Genomic DNA, 17,631 nt, shown 5'->3' with positions numbered 1-17,631 from the left:
TCAAAATAATACTGTACTGTTCAACTTGTTTAACTACTTTTAAAAAAAAAATCAAAATAGACTACACTACAGTGGATTTAATTAGAGAGATTAAGATCTGCCCCGTCTCTGGAAAGCCTCTGGAAATAATAGAATCTCCCACAGTATACAATCTATACATATTCCAGAATGATACATACTGTAGTAACATCGGAGTATATCCGTGTTAAATGTACACACACACACACACACACACACACTTTGTTGAGCGTGATCTAACTGTCCATACTGCCATCAAATTAATCTATAAAATATAAAAATGGCCTAGCATGAGAAAAGCCCATGAACGTGGGTACTGTACAGAACATACTGTACCTTACAGAAATCATTTCGCATCGCGAGACATGGCCAAAGCATTTCCGGGGGTCCCCAGCCTAAAAACATTGAGAACCCCTGCTTTACAACACACACACACACACACACACACACACACACACACACACACACACACACACACACACACACACACACACACACACACACACACACACACACACACACACACACACACACACACACACACACACACACACACACACACACACACACACACACACACACACACACTTGTTATACAATGTATTAATTCATTTTTAAATTTCACCAGACTAGAGGATAAGTCAGTCCTCATGACTTTGGCTTATGGACTCTGATCCCAGAATAAAAGGATAGCAAAACAATATGAATTCATTCCAATATTTTAATGAAAAAGAACAAAACAACATATTTATTACAGGGTTTGGTGAATCCCGAGGATGAAAAGTAAAACAGCAGAGACCCATCCATCCGCTTCGACAAACATTCACCCATTTTCAAATGAAGACAAATCCAAAAGTTTGTGGAGCCGGGTTGTTTGAATGAACTGAACTGCAACAAACCAAAGTAGAAGTTGAAGACTATGGGCTCCATTTCAGTCATCGCTAAACCCCTTTATCCCTAAACATCTTTGCCTTTTTTTTACTATTTTGAAAAAAAAAATTTGAATAGTTCAACTAGCCAATCTACATCGACACGTTGTGAGCTTGTAGACTGGCCATTTTAACGATTCAAAAATGTTTTGCAAAATAGTTTAAAAAAAAAGAAAAAAAGGCAAAGAAGTTTAGGGATAAGGGGTTTAGCGGTGACGAAAATGGAGCCCATATATATGTGCTCCTCCTCATTTGTCCTTCTCCTTCTGCTCCTTCTCCTTCTTGTCCTTCTCCACCTTGGCCTCCTCCACCTCGTGCCTCTTGATCAGCTCCTCCACCTCCTTCTGTTTCAGCACCTTGATCTTGGTCTTGCCGTCTTCTCTGGTCAGCGTGGCGATCTCCACTGGACAACATGGTGACACAAGCAAGTGTTGTTTTTGGCTGCAAATTTCTATTTTTAGCTTTTTAACGCCTTTTGGTGTTTTAAAACCCATTTAGACCTGAGGACGATTCTACAAATGTCTTCTAAATCCTGACAGTTTTCTGAAAAACCCTGTTTTTTTTTATGTCAAGGACCCCCAAAAATATATGAAATTGGCCACCGACCCCCATCTGAAAATGTGTTGTTCCAGGGACCCCTCCCAGAAGCAAAGATTTGAGTTAAAAAAAATAATATATATATTCCAAATTTGCGCCACATTTTCACGATTTTTCAAAAATAGCAGACCTACAAGCAGACCTACAAGCTCATAGCTTGTAGATCTGCTATTTTTCAATAGCTAAAGCATAACATAATGCTTTAAACACCAAAAGGGGTTCCCCCCCAAACTGGGTTAAGGGCCTTTCAAATGTGAAGCGATATAACGTGCCTATAGTTCATTTTCAATGAGACCTGCGTTTTTTGCGCGGAGCACTGGCGAGCAGTCGCGGTGCGACAACGCAAGCGTATTTACGCGAGCGCGGTCCCGTGAATTCGTTGCGCGCGTGCTCGTTTCGTGCATACGCCTGCGACTCACCAGACCTGGATTCTGTTCAGCTTTTTTTTACGCTTGTGTTGTCGCGCCCCTCTTTAGAAGACCTGTAGCAGACCTGTCGTTGATCCAGGCAACAACGTGTGCGTTCCTCGCTTCCCGAGGCCTTTAGTCATAGTCTTTGGAATAAAACTTCATTTCGTTTTAGCCACATTTTAGTCACCTGGAATGTTAGTGTTAGTCTAGTTTTAGTCAACTAAATGTCATAGGATTTTAGTCGACTAAATCTACGGTTGATTTAGTAGCCTAAAATGTATTTTGGCGGGCCTTGATGCCGTCGTGATGACTGTTTTTACACTTGCTGAAAATAGCCGATCTACAAGCTCGTAGCTTGTAGATAGCTATTTTTTTCAGCATGCAACCATGCTATTTTTTCAGCATGCAACCAAGTGTAAAATGACTTATACTGGATCTCTTGTCCACTAGTCCCTTCCTAACATTTTAGTCTAGTTTGTATTTGTTGACAAAATCGACAGTATATTTACTAGTCATAGTTTTAGTCATCATGGCTTCTTTTAGTTTTTATGTAGTTTTTGTCAGTGAAAAAAAAGGTAGTGACGAACATTTTTCGCCATAGTATTAGTCGACAAAAACAACACTGGATACAAGTGACGTGTGAAACATTTTGTCCACTCTTTCGTTCTTTTTTTACAGTCTCGGAATTCAGGAGGTGTAGTTCCATACTCAATATAGCATTTGGAGATTGTGGAATGGTCGTCTGGCTACGCAAGACTACCGTTTAACCACTTACAGCTACACTATGGTGTGAATAAAATGTTATTTTGTTTTGCTTAATCTCTAACTCAATCAGACTGTGTGCATTGCAGCATACAGTAGGTGTAGTAAGACTTCACAGCGAGTATGACTTCATTTTATCAGCCTCCACGCTAATAGCGCACATGAATGCAGTTATTGCAGTATATAGCACTGTATCCACGAAGCCATTACTACCAATGCCGGTCGGCATCAAGATGAATTTGTCTCAACCCTTCAATGTGCATTAACCGTTTCATCGTGTTCAACTGCTGAGGACAGTGCAGTACACATCAATGTTGCACACAGAGATCACTAAATAAAATACTTAAATATCATCCTTTCCCCCTCTTTCATCTCAGACTAAAACACTAAACAATCATGGCATTTGTCCCTGTGAGATTTGAGTAAGTTTATGCACACCGTTTGCTAATGGAGGGGGCCTCCATCGCTGGGGTGGGGGAGTATGCTTTTAATACAGCCATTAATCTGCTCTACATTAAGTTTGTTCTGATCAACAACGCTTGGATGCACCATGTTGTGCCCCGTCTGGGGACAAGAGGCTGGCAAAAGAAGCCTCTTTTACTTTGGACTGTGGGCTTGTTGGAATGATCTCCAAAGCAAAGTTATACTGCCCTCAGTGCCCCTCAGAGGATTTGTAAAGGATTTGCTTATCAATAGCTGCTCCTGGTCTTATGACTCTTTGATTGATTTGTGCCTTAGTGGTCTATTGTATTTACTAAGTGTACAATGTGAAGTTATGATTACACTGTTGTGTAATGTCCTGCTGTGTGCCGTCCATGGAATCTGTGAAATATTCTGCATCTTAGCCGGTGCCTACTTGTAAAAGAGTCTCAGTCAATAGATTTTACTGCTGGTTATACATCATTCTGTTCTTTCCCCAGACAAGACCACAGAATGTATGATTCAATTTCTACGCAACTGCGTAATTAGTTACTTAGGCACACAAGATACTCCCACTGAGGGTTTGATCTCAATGGTATTTACTATTTTCAAGTGTCTTCAAAAAATAGCCCCCAACCCCCGCCCTAGCGCTGATTCCTAAAAAATGTACACAATATGTAATGTCTTAATACTTCTACATACTGCCAACCAGGTGAAAAATAAATCACATAGTGATGGGCTTTAACCTTTGCTTTTATACAGAAGTATGAAATATCCGAGACGATTAAGATTTAATGGAAAGTGCTTCTGAACATATTGCTTGTTTGACCACTTCAAATGCTTAAAAGAATAACCATAAACAGCCTATGGACTAGCTCTCAATGCTTCCATAATAGACATTCCAAATCCAAATGTCTGAAATCAGCCGCGGCGACTAAGAACATTAACCCATTTTGGGTAGCCTTTAGCTTTTTCAGAAAACTGTCAGGATGTAGAAGACATTTTTAGAATCTGATCTCAGGTCAAATGGGTTAATCCATGCTCACTGTGGGGGTTGTGGGCAGGTGGGTATGTGTATTTTGTGAAAAACTGAAAGTAAAAACAAAATATCTGTATTAAAAAAAAAGATCCATGGTCACCTTTCTCTGCTGACAGCTTGCTGACGTCCATGGTCTTGTTGAGGACTTTGACAGCCAGGGCCAACGCTGACGACAATGTCATCTCCCCTTCTTTGAAGTCCTGCTTCAGCATGGACACGGCAGCCTGACGCACAACAATTAATAATATTATTTATTGAAGTCCTGCTTCGGCATGGACACTGTAGTCTGATGCTAGGGATGTTATTATTTATTGAAATGAACACCCCAAAAATAGCCCAAACTGAGCACATTTTGATCTATAATAAGGCAAACCTCATTTGAAAAAAAATAAAAAGAAGAGTATATGAAAACCATTTAAAATGTTTATAGAATTGGAATCTTACACGTGCGATGCCAAACAAGTAATTACAGCATGCCAGTGCACTGCCAAATGTAGGTCAGATCGATCAGTGGAGCGGAGCAGGCCTGACTCACATACTTTGACTGACCAGCTGTCCTTTAAGACAATAATATGTCATAGATAAATGTAGTATTGTATTTTCAGCCAAACCTTATGGTAAGTGCTACTGTAATGTGCATTCTCCATGTTCTCAACTCGACCGGCAGAAGCCTACGAGGTAATGATTTAGTTTAACGAGTGATTCACACATCTAGTTTATATTCGATGTGATTCCCAAATCGCGACACTTTGCCATCAAACAAACTAACTTTGCACTCTCTTTTCAAATCCGACCCGTTTCTGTAGCAATTTAAGAATAAGCTAGATCCCTCACTCCCTGGCTGCACTGGGAAGTGAAGGATGCCTCAACCATGGCATTAATACATTTGCTTATTTTAACCGTCTATGGACGTCCTGGGTATTTCCCCGCGTGTTGTGCCCAAGACATTTTTTTATAAAAAACAAACGTCTGCGGACGTCTTTTGCAAAGACGTCCACAGACGTTTAGTTTTTATAAAAAAAAGAAAATAATGTAAAAAAAAATGAATGTAAAAAGTGGGCACCCTGTTTAAAAAAAAAAAAAGTGTTGTCTGGGCACACAATGTGTTAAGACCCTTGGACAAACAAGTGTGTGTGTGTGTGTGTGTGTGTGTGTGTGTGTGTGTGTGTGTGTGTGTGTGTGTGTGTGTTCGTTCGTTCCATGGACTCCCAGAGTGCAACCAGCACCTTCAGGGTGACTTTAGGAATGAACATATTTGACAGTAAAGCATGACTATATGCTCTCACAAAAGTGCGTTGTAAATAGTCATTAGTTACCATCATGTCCAATCTACTGTAGCTTATAAATCAATGTGAATGAACAGGGTGCATCTCAGCAGAACTCACAGCACTGTTGTTGCCGATGCAGGTGGCCTTCCAGCCTCCATAGTTCCCACTGGGGTCGCTCTGGTAAAGCTGGAATCCGTAATGTTTGTCCCAACCCATGTACAGCAGAGACACACCGAACGGCCGCTTACCTGGCAACACAAAACACAGACTATACTTTAAACTGCGGGACCTTAACTGGCTTATTGCCAGCCTAATTAACAGTGGATTGTGCCTTCTGCCAGCACTATTCATGTTTAATTTGTCATTTTAATGCCAATAGAAAAATCCGCGATATACACACTATATCTCATTTTCACGGGGCAAGACTATAGTATTGGACAATCAGTCCTGCGGTAACGTCACCATTATGCCGATTTTGACCAAATAGAGCGAGTGAGCGGTGATCACTTCCGGTTTAAGGAATCACAACATCCGGGACTAGTTTGGACTGGTGCAGCACTATCAGATGTCCGGAATGCTAAGCGATCATTGTTTATTTTAATAACTAAGTCAAATTAAGCTCTAATCAAGCCCAAAATATCGCATTTTACGCAGCGATGCATGCACGATCACACACGTGCGTGATCGACCGTGCACACGCGGATTTCGGCCGGTTTTAGGTAGATTACATCGGCCGTTAGCCAAACAAGCTAATAGTTGCTACATTTTGTTATATTAAGCTCCCGATTACAGGGGATTAAACGATTACGTCAATTACGTCAGTGGCCATAAGGGATTATTGATTCATTACGTCAATAATACGTCATGGCCATAAGGGGGTTAAGACTGGAGTCCCGGACATAAAACATTTGGTGTCAAATGGGGGTTTGTGGCTTAATGCATATGAAAATGGGGGTCTTTGACATAAAAGACCCCCAAACACTGATCAGAAATTACCTCCAAACTGTGTGTAGGCTTGTTTGATGTCACACAGAGCTGTTACCAACTGCTCACAGGGGATTGGTTCCTCATACTGCAACAAATATCTGTCAACAGACAAAGTGATTGGTTAATTGTTCAGGTTTTCTGACAAGGTGATATGGATAGAGATGCAAATTCTTATCCCAGTGGTTCATCAAACATAATATCCATCCATACAGCAGTAACTCATATCCACCTTGTCTCACACAAAGCCAAACAATCAATTAATGTAGCAAATGTTAAATAAAAACTGGGGAACAATATGGCAGCTGGAGCACCCTCTTTTAAGTCTTACCTCTGTGCAATTAGTCGTAGCTCGTTTGTGAGCACGTTGGCATCTGATGTAATTCCAGCAACGCTGCATGCCATGTCTCTGAATTGAAATAAGCATAGAGATAAAGTATGAGTGACAATATTCAGATCTGACAGAGGATAACTTCACAAGCCATGTTGAAGTAGTCTCAAGTATTTTGCCACAGTGTGAATAATATGATCTACTAACTAAATGTACTTTTAATGTCTCTGCAAAAATAATATGGCCAATGACAGCATCACAATTTTGCTTTACATAACCTTTGTTTTATGTACTATGAAACAAAAATGATTTGTTCACTGATGGCATTTTAGTCTTACCATTTAGTTGTTTGTAAAAATCTCAAGCACTTTTATACTCGTTTTACATCGAATAGCAAAAATAGCTGATCTACAAGCAAAATGTTCGTTCGAGTTCAGGAGAGTTCGGGGGAAAAAAGCAATTCTCCTGAATGGTGCATTCTTCCGGCATGGCATGGAAAGGAGTGGCATTTGCATTTCTTTCACCATGTAGTAAACGCTGCATTCGTGGTCTGGAAAGGGCAGTTGTTTTACAGACGGGTAAAAGGGCAGGGGCTGAAGCCCCCTTTGATGTCTATGTGTGCACGTCCCTGGTCACAGGGCCTGCTGGGTATAACGTGACTGAATGGACAGCAGTGTTGTTTTTGGCAGCATTTTTTTTATTTTAGTTTTAGTCATAGTCTTTTGAATAGTTTTCCTTTAGTTTTAGTCACATTTTAGTCACCAGGAATGTCTTAGTGTTAGTCTAGTTTTAGTCGACTAAATATCAGAAGATTTTAGTCGACTAAGTCTACGGCTGATTTAGTCGACTAAAATGAATTTTGTCGGGCCTTGATGCCATCGTAATGAATCACTTGCTGGAAATAGCCGATCTACAAGCTCACAACGTGTCGCAACGCGTTGTGAGCTTGTAGATCGGCTATTTTCAGCACGCAACCAAGTGTAAAATGACTTTTACTGGATATCTTGTCCACTATAGTCCCTTCCTAACATTTTAATCTAGTTTGTATTTGTTGACGAAATTGTCAGTATATTTAGTCTTAGTCAACATAGCTTAGTTTTCATTTAATTTGTCAGTTAAAAAAAAGGTAGTCGACGAACATTTTGTCAAAAACAACACTGATGGGACAGTGCCACAGGGCCTGCTGGGTATAAAGGGTGGAGGTTCAGTTCTTACTCATTCAGCTTGTAGATCTTTTCAGAGAAGAACACTTCGTCCAGAAGTTTGTGGATGTTGCGTCTCTCTGCGGCTAAGAGGACGCCGTCATTGGCCAGAATCCCCAGACATGTTCCAGCGTGACCGATGGCCTCCATGGCATATTCCACCTGGTATAAACGCCCTGGGAAATTCATAAGCATAGGATGATGTGAGCGTTAGGCCTGCCACAATTTGTACATAATCGTGATTATTTTGTATCATTCATAATCGTGTCCATGTTAAAAAAAAAGGAATCACACCCGTGTAAAGTGAGGGGTGCTATTATATTAAAGTCTAACTCATGTTGATTAGGTGATGTAATGGTGATGTGGTTTGTGCAAACATAAAGTTAAACATTAAAACGCCATTAACAATAATTTTCCCTTCATTGTCAATGCGTTTACAAAACAAACATTGAACTAAAGACAAACATTAAACCTGTGTATAGGTATCATACAATTTAACACATTAGGCAAAGAAATAGTGGACATAGCTGATCTACAAGCTCACAACACATTGCATTATGAGCTTGTAGATTGGCTATTTCCACTATTTTAATTACAAATGAATATTACATAGTACTTATTTTGATTAATGGTTTCTGTCATTGTCAATCATTTTTGTATTTTTAAGTTATTTGTCATATGTGAATGATATGACGTGCAATTGAATTTGCTTACAAAGCCTAAAAAGACAAACAGAAATGTAATTTGCATGTCCCAGCGTTCAATGGAAAAACCACTAAATTGATTACGATCATACATTTATTAAATAAAATGTCATTATCATGACGGGCCCGCCCTATAGTTTATGTCATCTCATTCTGATCATGTGTTGCGGTCATTAGACTAAATCCTGGACATCTAACTGGGATCAGTAAAGCGCTTACCTTCAGGGGAGAAAATGGTTGTTCTGGAATCATATCTGCGAGACTAAAAGAACCATCAGTTAGTTACTAGCAACAGTGGTTAAAATAAGTACCAGTGATGTAAATAGGTTTTCAATGTAATGAGTCCCAGGATGCAGGGATGGTCTTTTAGAAATGAGTCTCAGGGACATTTTATTAGTCCCACTTCAACTACGTCATATTTTGCCTTTTTTTTCTTTACAAATTGCAGCATTTAACTTTCATTTCGTTTGATATGGTTATAATGTAGTTATATTCAATGTAGAAAACAGAAGAAGAAAGTATTATTATAACTATAGCTAGCAAAATAAACTAGAATAAAAAAAACAGTACAGTAGTACAGTAGTGCATCCCGTGGATGCAGAGGTCGTTGTTTTATTGCGTCCCTCAACTATAAACTGCATTTTGGGATGCAAAATGCACCCCATTTTAATCTCTATGGTCCTGTGTTCAACATTAGAATCAAGTACAAACGTATTGTCCAATTTGTCAAAATATACTTACAGTAGCAAAAGTACTTGTTATTATGCATTAATGTGTTCATCACTTTATTGCAGCTGGTAAAGGTGGGACTGATTTTGACTTTAAGTGCTGCCGGGTAGAAATTTATGTATCACTTTATGCATGTTTTGCATTAATAATAATAAGTAACTAGAAACTGAAGCTGTCAAATAATCGCAGTATAGTAAAAAAGTACAAGATTTGCCTAATTGCCTCTGAGATGTAAATGCTCAATTTCAGTCAAGTGTTTTATTAAACAAGTTGTCTCAAAAACAGCACCTCGAAACTGTACTCGAGTGCAGTAGCTAGCTATTACTTGAGTAAAATAACTAACCACAATGGCAAATAATACACATTGAAAGCAAACAGCGGTAAGATTGTAATTGTTATGAATAAATAATATTTGATATTAATGAATGTAAACGAACCATTTTGTCTTCAGTGCCGAGTCTCAATCCTGTCAAATTAAAAAAACAAGTTATTGACAACAGCTACAATAAATGAACTTGAAGGGACCATGAGCGTTTTATATATTATGTTACATTAACACTCACGATTTAAGAACAGATTGTGTAATCGTACACTAGGAAGCAAATCAGATCAATAATGACACATTCATAACTCATTAAAATATCTTGATCTGGATGAGAGCTAACAACAGCTAACACACCGAGGCTAGCAGAATGAATCTGCAATATCTGCACATGAATGCTAACATGTTAGCATCTCATTGTACTGAATGAAAATAACGAGAGATTTGTATTCCAATGGCAACCAATTATGACTCGTGCGTTTCTAGAACTCCGATGTGAGTTTAATTCATACCAGGACTGTTAATGAACGCATTAATTAAACTGAACACGCGTTAGCATCGTTAGCATACCTTGAGAAGTAGTCCACTTACTTTCTGATCTGTTTGGTGCTACTGCTGCTGATGCTGCTGCAGTGTTGCCAGATTGTGTGAGAGAAACAAGCCAGATCTATGAAAACAAGCCCAAAAGAAATTGCCGGCGATCTACAACCTTTAATACGACGTGTTGTGAGAGATTGTAGATCTGCTATTTTCAACAACAACACAACAATCTATGCAACGCAAATATATGGTATGGTATGTATGGTTTTGATTGATTGATTGATTGATTGATTGATTGATTGATTGATTGAAAGTACGGTATTTATTAAGAGTTTGCAGAATTACAGTACATTTCAAGCACAACTCAATACAAAAACTGTTAACTGTGAGTCGACAACACTCTGGGGGGCACAATCTGGGGGGCATGCGGGGGGGGGGGGGTCGCCCCGACGCCCCCACGACGATTATAAGAACATTTCGTCCCTGTATGGTATGGTATGGTATGGTATGGTATGGCCGGGGGTCCCTGACCAAGGCACAGCAGGCCAGTGTTGTTTTCGTCGACTAAAACTATGACGAAATTTTAGCTATGATGACTAAAACTAATGTCAACAAATACAAACTAGGTCTTTAATGTTAGGAAGGATTGATTGATTGATTGAATAATTTATTAACAGTTTGCAGAATTACAGTACATTTCAAGCACAAACTCAATACATAGGCTGTTAACTGTGAGTGGACGACCCAATTAAGCATTACACTTGTTTCCAATAGGGTCCTATAGGAACTATAGTGGACAAGAGTCCACTATAAGTATAAGTATAAGTCATTTTACACTTGGTTGCATGCTGAAAATAGCCGATCTACAAGCTCACAATGCGTCACAGCGTGTATGTAAAACCAGCCATTACGACGGCATCAAGGCCCGCCAAAATACATTTTAGTCGACTGAATCAACTGTAGAAAATAGTCAAATAAAATCTTATGATATTTACTCGACTAAAACTAGACTAACACTAAAACATTCCAGGTGACTAAAATGTGACTGAAACTAAATGAAAACTATTGAAGAGACTATGACTAAAACTAGACTAACACTAAAACATTCCAGGTGACTAAAATGTGACTGAAACTAAATGAAAACTATTGAAGAGACTGACTAAAACTAAAATAAAAATTTGCTGCCAAAAACAACACTGCAGCAGGCAATATTTTTTATATGTAGGGTCCTTGACTGCTTGGACAAATGCATTAATCTAGGCTGGGGGTTCTTGTGTGAGCATCACTGGTCAGTGGTTATGTATAATACATATACTTACATTTTAGACTTTAGAAGGCAACTTTACAGAAAAATAAGTCCAATTTCGCTTATAATAAGCGGACATGGCAACACTGGCTGCCTGTCTACTTCACCACCACTGTTAAACACACACACAGACTACAACCATTCCACAGCGCCCCCTAGTGTCTAGGAGGGGTCTTCTTCCTCTCTCGGTTTAATGGCAGATTTCCACCTTTTGGGTGTCATACCGCCACCTACTGTACTAAATTATTTCTGCTGTCTACTATTTACAAAACCCACCCCCAGTGGTCTGAGTTGGTGAGGGTCCCCTCTCACATGGCCTGACCCTATATGTGACATATTCAGTAATTAAGATCTCCAGAAAAAATAGTAAGAGAGTGGCGACATGCTTTAATCTCGCCGCAAAGCGGGTGCCTATGGGCTATAGTTCCAAACATTGGAACTATCCCATTGAGATAGAATGAGTACTTCCGCATTCCATTGTTACAATGGGAGTCAACGCTAGTGTCGCCACTCACTTACTATATTACTCTGCACAAAACGTTCTATTCCCGTCCTAAATGTATTTGAACTAACATACTACAGAAGAGGATCTGCCCATGCATATCATAAACCAACATTTCGGCAGTACAACTGCCTTCTTCAGGGTTGGTTCTTACTCTGCATCCTAATAAATAATCGGCACTTTGGCTATCAGTGTGTGCAGCCACTCTTTTGTCTTTTTAAGACTTAACTCTTTAGGTGTTTCTGCCGTGAGCTGGCACCACTACTAAGACGTAGTGACATAACTTTGTTTCCCCAGGCAGCGCTGGTTGGCAGTTATCAATACACTTTTGGACCAACATGTTTGTGCCACCGTTGGTGATTAGATGTAGCCTATTTCTTGTCAAGAAATAGCTCAAGAAATTCTTGATCGCCTCTTGTCTTTCTTGTTTAGACATGACATCATGGGCCACTGTGCTCGATAACAGGCTCGACAAGCCCAAAGCTTATTGTTACCGGGTCTCAAACACTCAATACATTTGTTAGCGAGTTTGTAAATTAATTGGGCTTCGAGCTCAATCCCTAGTCGGGGGTTCAATTCACATGTTACATGATGTGAACTGTTTGTACTCGTATCAAACGATAAGAATGTCAAGACTTCGTTTCTATGACGACCTGGAATAAAAGAATGACTCAGCTGAAGTGGAACAACCTCTATCGCACGCACGCACGCACGCACGCACGCACGCACGCACGCGCGCGCACACACACACACACACACACACACACACACACACACACACACACACACACACACACACACACACACACACACACACACACACACACACACACACACACACACACACACACACACACACACACACACACACACACACACACACACACACACCTCTTCAAACCACTACATTCTACATTCAATCACAAAACTAATTGGATTTTCTTTCAAGATGTCCTGTTGCATTATAACGTGCTCCCATTTTGCCAGTATCTGAATGAGGGGTTTCCAGAGCAACCAGAGAGAGCAACAAGAGGAGAATGGCTGTGATGGACTGAGTAAAAGAAGCACATCATCTTTATAAGTGAGTGGTGAGGCAGCAGATCTCTGAGAAACTGCAACTCTCTCACTGGACAGGACAGGTCAGGGCCAGAGCAGCAATGTAAGTATCATTAATTGATTGATTGATTGATTGATTGATTGATTGATTCATTGCGCCTATTGTATACAGTGCATAGGTTATATAGGTGTATAGGTATATTATTGTGTTGTGTTTCCATTGGGGTCCATTCGTACTGAATTCATCAAAACATTTAATGATAGACAAATATACAATACTATGCAAAAACATCATCATTAACAAAGAAAAAGGACAGTAAGCAGCTGGGTGGGGGGGTGGTTGGGGGGGGGTGTAGGCTTTTACAGGGACCAGTTTCGAATTGCAGTTGTGGCAAAGCAGGAGAACGAATTTAACTCCTTGTTCAAGCCAAATCTGGGTTGAACTTCCTCTGGTGTTGTGATTGTGGGCTATATTGACATGTGGATGTGATCCTTTGCTAGTGAGAAATTAAAAGAAACTAGACCGGTGCCCGGCTGTAGAGCACTGAGTTAGTAACGATGGAAGTTGGAGATCCATGCCCCCTATATGTAATACCCGTTGTACCCGTTCAACCCATCTGTCTGTTTCCCTTTTATGCCCATATATGGAGATTATCTGTCTCTTCTGTCATTTCAGACATGCCCAAATATGACGTGCTGTGATGTCAGAACAGGCCAGCTCCATATATGGAGATATAGGGGTGATCAGGTCCACAGCCCGGGCAGAGGCTTTTGTGCTGTTTCTGTACAACGGTGTGTCCGACAGACTCGACACCGGGCACTGCACTCCCTGTGGCGGCGTGGAACGTGTGTGTCAAAACGGTTCTCGAGTTACGTGGATTACAGACGTACGCACACACGTATGTACGTACAGAGTGCATTTATATACAGTATATACACTAGACCGGTGCCCGGCTGTAGAGCACAGAGTCAGTAACAATGGAAGTTGGAGATCCATGCGCCACCCGGCTAGGCAATACCCATTGTACCCGTGTCAGAGTACCCGTTCCACCCATCTGTCTGTGTCTCTTTTATTAGCCTGGCTAATAAGCCAGACCGAGAAAAAAAAACAAAAAAATTGCCTGCCGGTGGATTACGGTCTGGAGAGGCTCAATTGTACGCCCATTTCCTACACCAGAGAACTGGTGTGGCCAATCGGGACACGGTATGCAATATGGGCGGGCTTTGTTACAGTGACGTTCAATGCTTGAGACCTTTGACTGACTGTAGCTCTGACCAATTGCGTCAAAGAGAAAATGTTTGAACCCGCCCCCCGGGAAACAAGATCCATACACAGCATCTCCAGACTCTACTCTTTTATGCCCATACCGTATGGAGATTTCTGTATCTGTCTCTCTGCGTCCCTTTATTCCTATATATAGAGTTCTGTATCAGGCAGATGTCAGAACAGGCCAGCTCCATATATGGACACTGGGCAGGGGCCCTGTCCAGAGCCCGGGCAGAGGCCTTTTGTGGCGGTTCTGGACAACCGTGGGTCCGACCGGCTCGATGTGGAGGTGTGGAAAACGTTTTTGTAGTCATGGGGCGAACATTTCTCGAGTTACGTGGATTTCAGACGTACACACGTACACGCACGTGCACACGCACGCACATGCACACGACACGCACATGCACACGACAACCGTCGCAGTGTTCTGCCAACAATAACAAGATAAGTCTAAAGAGAGAGACAGTGAGAGAGAGACAGAGAGAGAGTTGTCCTGACTCTGCAGGTTCTCACTGATTCAGTGTTCATTTTGATTGGATTAGTTTTCGTCATAGTCTTTTGATATTTTAGTCATCTGATATGTTGTCTAGTTTTAGTCGACTAAATATCATATGATTTTAGTCGACTAAATATCATAAGATTTGAGTCGACTAAATCTACAGTTGATTTTCTTGATGGCTCGCCAAAATATGACGCGTTGTGAGCTTGTAGATGAGCTATTTTCAGAGTGCAACACCCGAGCACAACCAAACAAAATGACTTGTCTTTTAGTTCTACATGGATCTGTTCTCCTCTAGTCAATAGTCATGGATGTAATGTATGTCTTTTAGTTGTACTGGATCTGTTGTTCTGGATCACTAGTCAATAGTGTATCGGCTGTTAATTCCCTTTGAATTACTCATGCCGGCAGGCTAAACATGGGAGCTAAAAACAAACTGTAATGACGCGCCATCAAACAATGATAAAACTATTCATAACCAAACGAGCTCATAAGTTTAAAATGTTCACCCTGCCTCCAAGTTCAAGCGTCCTTAGAGTGAGCTGGTAGATGCCTGTATTTGTCACCTGTCTGGTGGCCACCCACAGAGACGCTCCCACCAATAGTGAAGCGCCAATGCGGTGCCCACAGCATCACCAACCAAGTGAGAATCGTATAGGCTAACAGTACGTTTTGGCTCCTACAAATATGTAATGTATGTCTTTTAGTTGTACTGGATCTGTTCTCCACTAGTCAATAGTCATGGATGTAATGTATGGAGCATCAGCCACCGTGCTGTTACTGCTGTGTCTGCTCATCATCCTCGGTCGCCCCGCCAACAGGAGGCAGCTAGTAGGTAAAGAAAGACGCACGCACGCACACACGCACGCACACACACACACACGCACACACGCACGCACACACACACACACGCACGCACACACGCACACACGCACGCACGCACACACGCACACACACACACACACACGCACACACGCACGCACGTACAGATTTTTTCTAAACAATATTTGTTTTACAAAAATGTTTCTTATTGTGAGAACGATGGCTTCCATTTGCCTGCAGTTTCTATTAGCTTTGGATTCCCCATTGATGATGTCACTGGTGGACGGGTTTCTGAACTGCCCACAGCCCTCCTATCACCGTGGGCACATTTGAGCCGACAGGCGCGGCCAAAGGAAGCTGACTGACGACGTCTTTCCGGAGTTTTAGACAGCTGGTGGATGGAAAAGAAGCTCCACCCCCGCGGCTGACTGCCGCGACGGACAGATTCCCGGAAACGCTCTCCTCCGCGGCAGTCAGCCGCGGGGGTGGAGCTTCTTTTCCATCCACCAGATGTCTAAAAAATGACGTAAAATACAGCTTCTTCTGTCCGCGCATGGAATCTAACGTGTGCTTATAGGCTCTATGAGACACAGACCAAGTAGAAAAAAATGGTGCTATTTTATCATGATTATAATTAGTGAGGACCTAGTATATGAAGATAGGTTGAAAAGTAGTGAAGTGGTTCTTATGGACACGAAACACTACGAATACTTAACCAAAACGGGAGAGCAAGATAATTGCGAGACGCAGCAGACAGCAGAGTGATGTTGTTCCTCAGAGATGTTTTATTTCGGAGTACACAGCAAAGCATACAGGCTCCTCCGGCGGCCTTACGCCGTCCCAGACTGACTGACTAAATGACATAGAAATCAACTAGCTTAAGTACAGTTTTACACAATACACATAGCTCCAGACAGCTGGCATTTGGCCACCCCCCTAGATAGTTAGAGACCCTTTGATCAATCAGTCTGTTCCTTCATGTCAACAAACTCCTTTTGTCATACAAATAGCCACAGGAAGGCACATAGCAAATTGCAAGGCCCTCACCACATGGGATCGGGTGTGTGGGAAAGACAGTCACATACTTTGGAGACGAACTGACTAGTGCAATTAACTATACCTACTGAATAAACAGTTGTCGAGTAGCCTACATTTGTTCACATAGCCTATGTTCAAGAGAATTATTGATTCATAATTCACCACATTCCCCCTTTGACAAACTCTAGTCTGTCACTATGAAATATGAAACCATAATTCTCTTCCCAGTTACCACCCCCCTTGATCCTCAGCTTAACAATACATTCAAGACACCAGAATAACAGATTTCCCCAACATGGTTTTCAAACACAGACATTCAAGATTACACAACTCGTCATAAATGATTTCCATTTACAGTAAGTACAAATACAATTTCGTATCAGTGGAGAATTCATAAATGATTTCCATTACAGTAAGTTTACAAACACAATTTCGTATCAGTGGAGAATTCTCTTTGCGTTATTTCAAACTCTTATGGCTAAAAATGTTACAGAACATTAGGAGGATAATTTCCCTGTTGTTACTCAAATCTAGGATAACATGTTTATAAGCACCAGATCACATGAAACTTTGGAGTTTCACAGGACCGAAATCAAAATAAGTCTTAGACTTATCCTGACCATAACACACCAGATCACATAAACCTCTCTTGGAGATTCACAGGACCAATAACACACCAAATCACATAAACCCCTCTTTTTGGAGATTCACATGAAAAAATAAGAAGAACACGTTACCCCAGAAGCCAACAGAAATTTAAACCCCTCACTAATAACTCCCATCCCGTAATTTAAATCGCATTTTAAGCCCTAGAGAACCAAAGAGTCAAATTAAACCCTCTTTAAACACTGTCGGCACTACACGACTGCCAATTGATTACCCTGTA

General features: G+C 41.0%; 1 protein-coding gene across 1 annotated transcript; it reads right to left on the bottom strand.

Moving 5' to 3' along the window:
• Positions 1-721: 721 nt before the first annotated feature.
• On the bottom strand, positions 722-10,389 carry psma4 (proteasome 20S subunit alpha 4). Its single transcript, XM_079497125.1, has 9 exons — positions 10,307-10,389; positions 9,831-9,859; positions 8,884-8,926; positions 7,974-8,136; positions 6,759-6,836; positions 6,440-6,528; positions 5,561-5,691; positions 4,276-4,399; positions 722-1,350 (listed from the first exon to the last, which is right to left on the bottom strand). Exons 2-9 carry the CDS (start codon positions 9,831-9,833, stop codon positions 1,196-1,198), a joined length of 786 nt encoding a protein of 261 aa, XP_079353251.1. The 5' UTR covers positions 9,834-9,859; positions 10,307-10,389; the 3' UTR covers positions 722-1,195.
• Positions 10,390-17,631: the final 7,242 nt, after the last annotated feature.

Source organism: Electrona antarctica (assembly GCF_951216825.1).
Source record: "Electrona antarctica genome assembly, chromosome: 3".
NCBI lineage: Eukaryota > Metazoa > Chordata > Actinopteri > Myctophiformes > Myctophidae > Electrona > Electrona antarctica.
The sequence above is the reverse complement of the archived record's forward strand: the minus strand, read 5'-3'. Positions and strand labels throughout refer to the sequence as shown.

Coding starts and splice junctions, on each gene's coding strand:
- psma4 (XM_079497125.1), bottom strand. Junction 8,137..8,883: donor AACCATTTTCTCCCCTGAAG/GTAAGCGCTTTA, acceptor TGAATTTCCCAG/GGCGTTTATACCAGGTGGAA. Junction 6,529..6,758: donor CTACGACTAATTGCACAGAG/GTAAGACTTAAA, acceptor GTCTGTTGACAG/ATATTTGTTGCAGTATGAGG.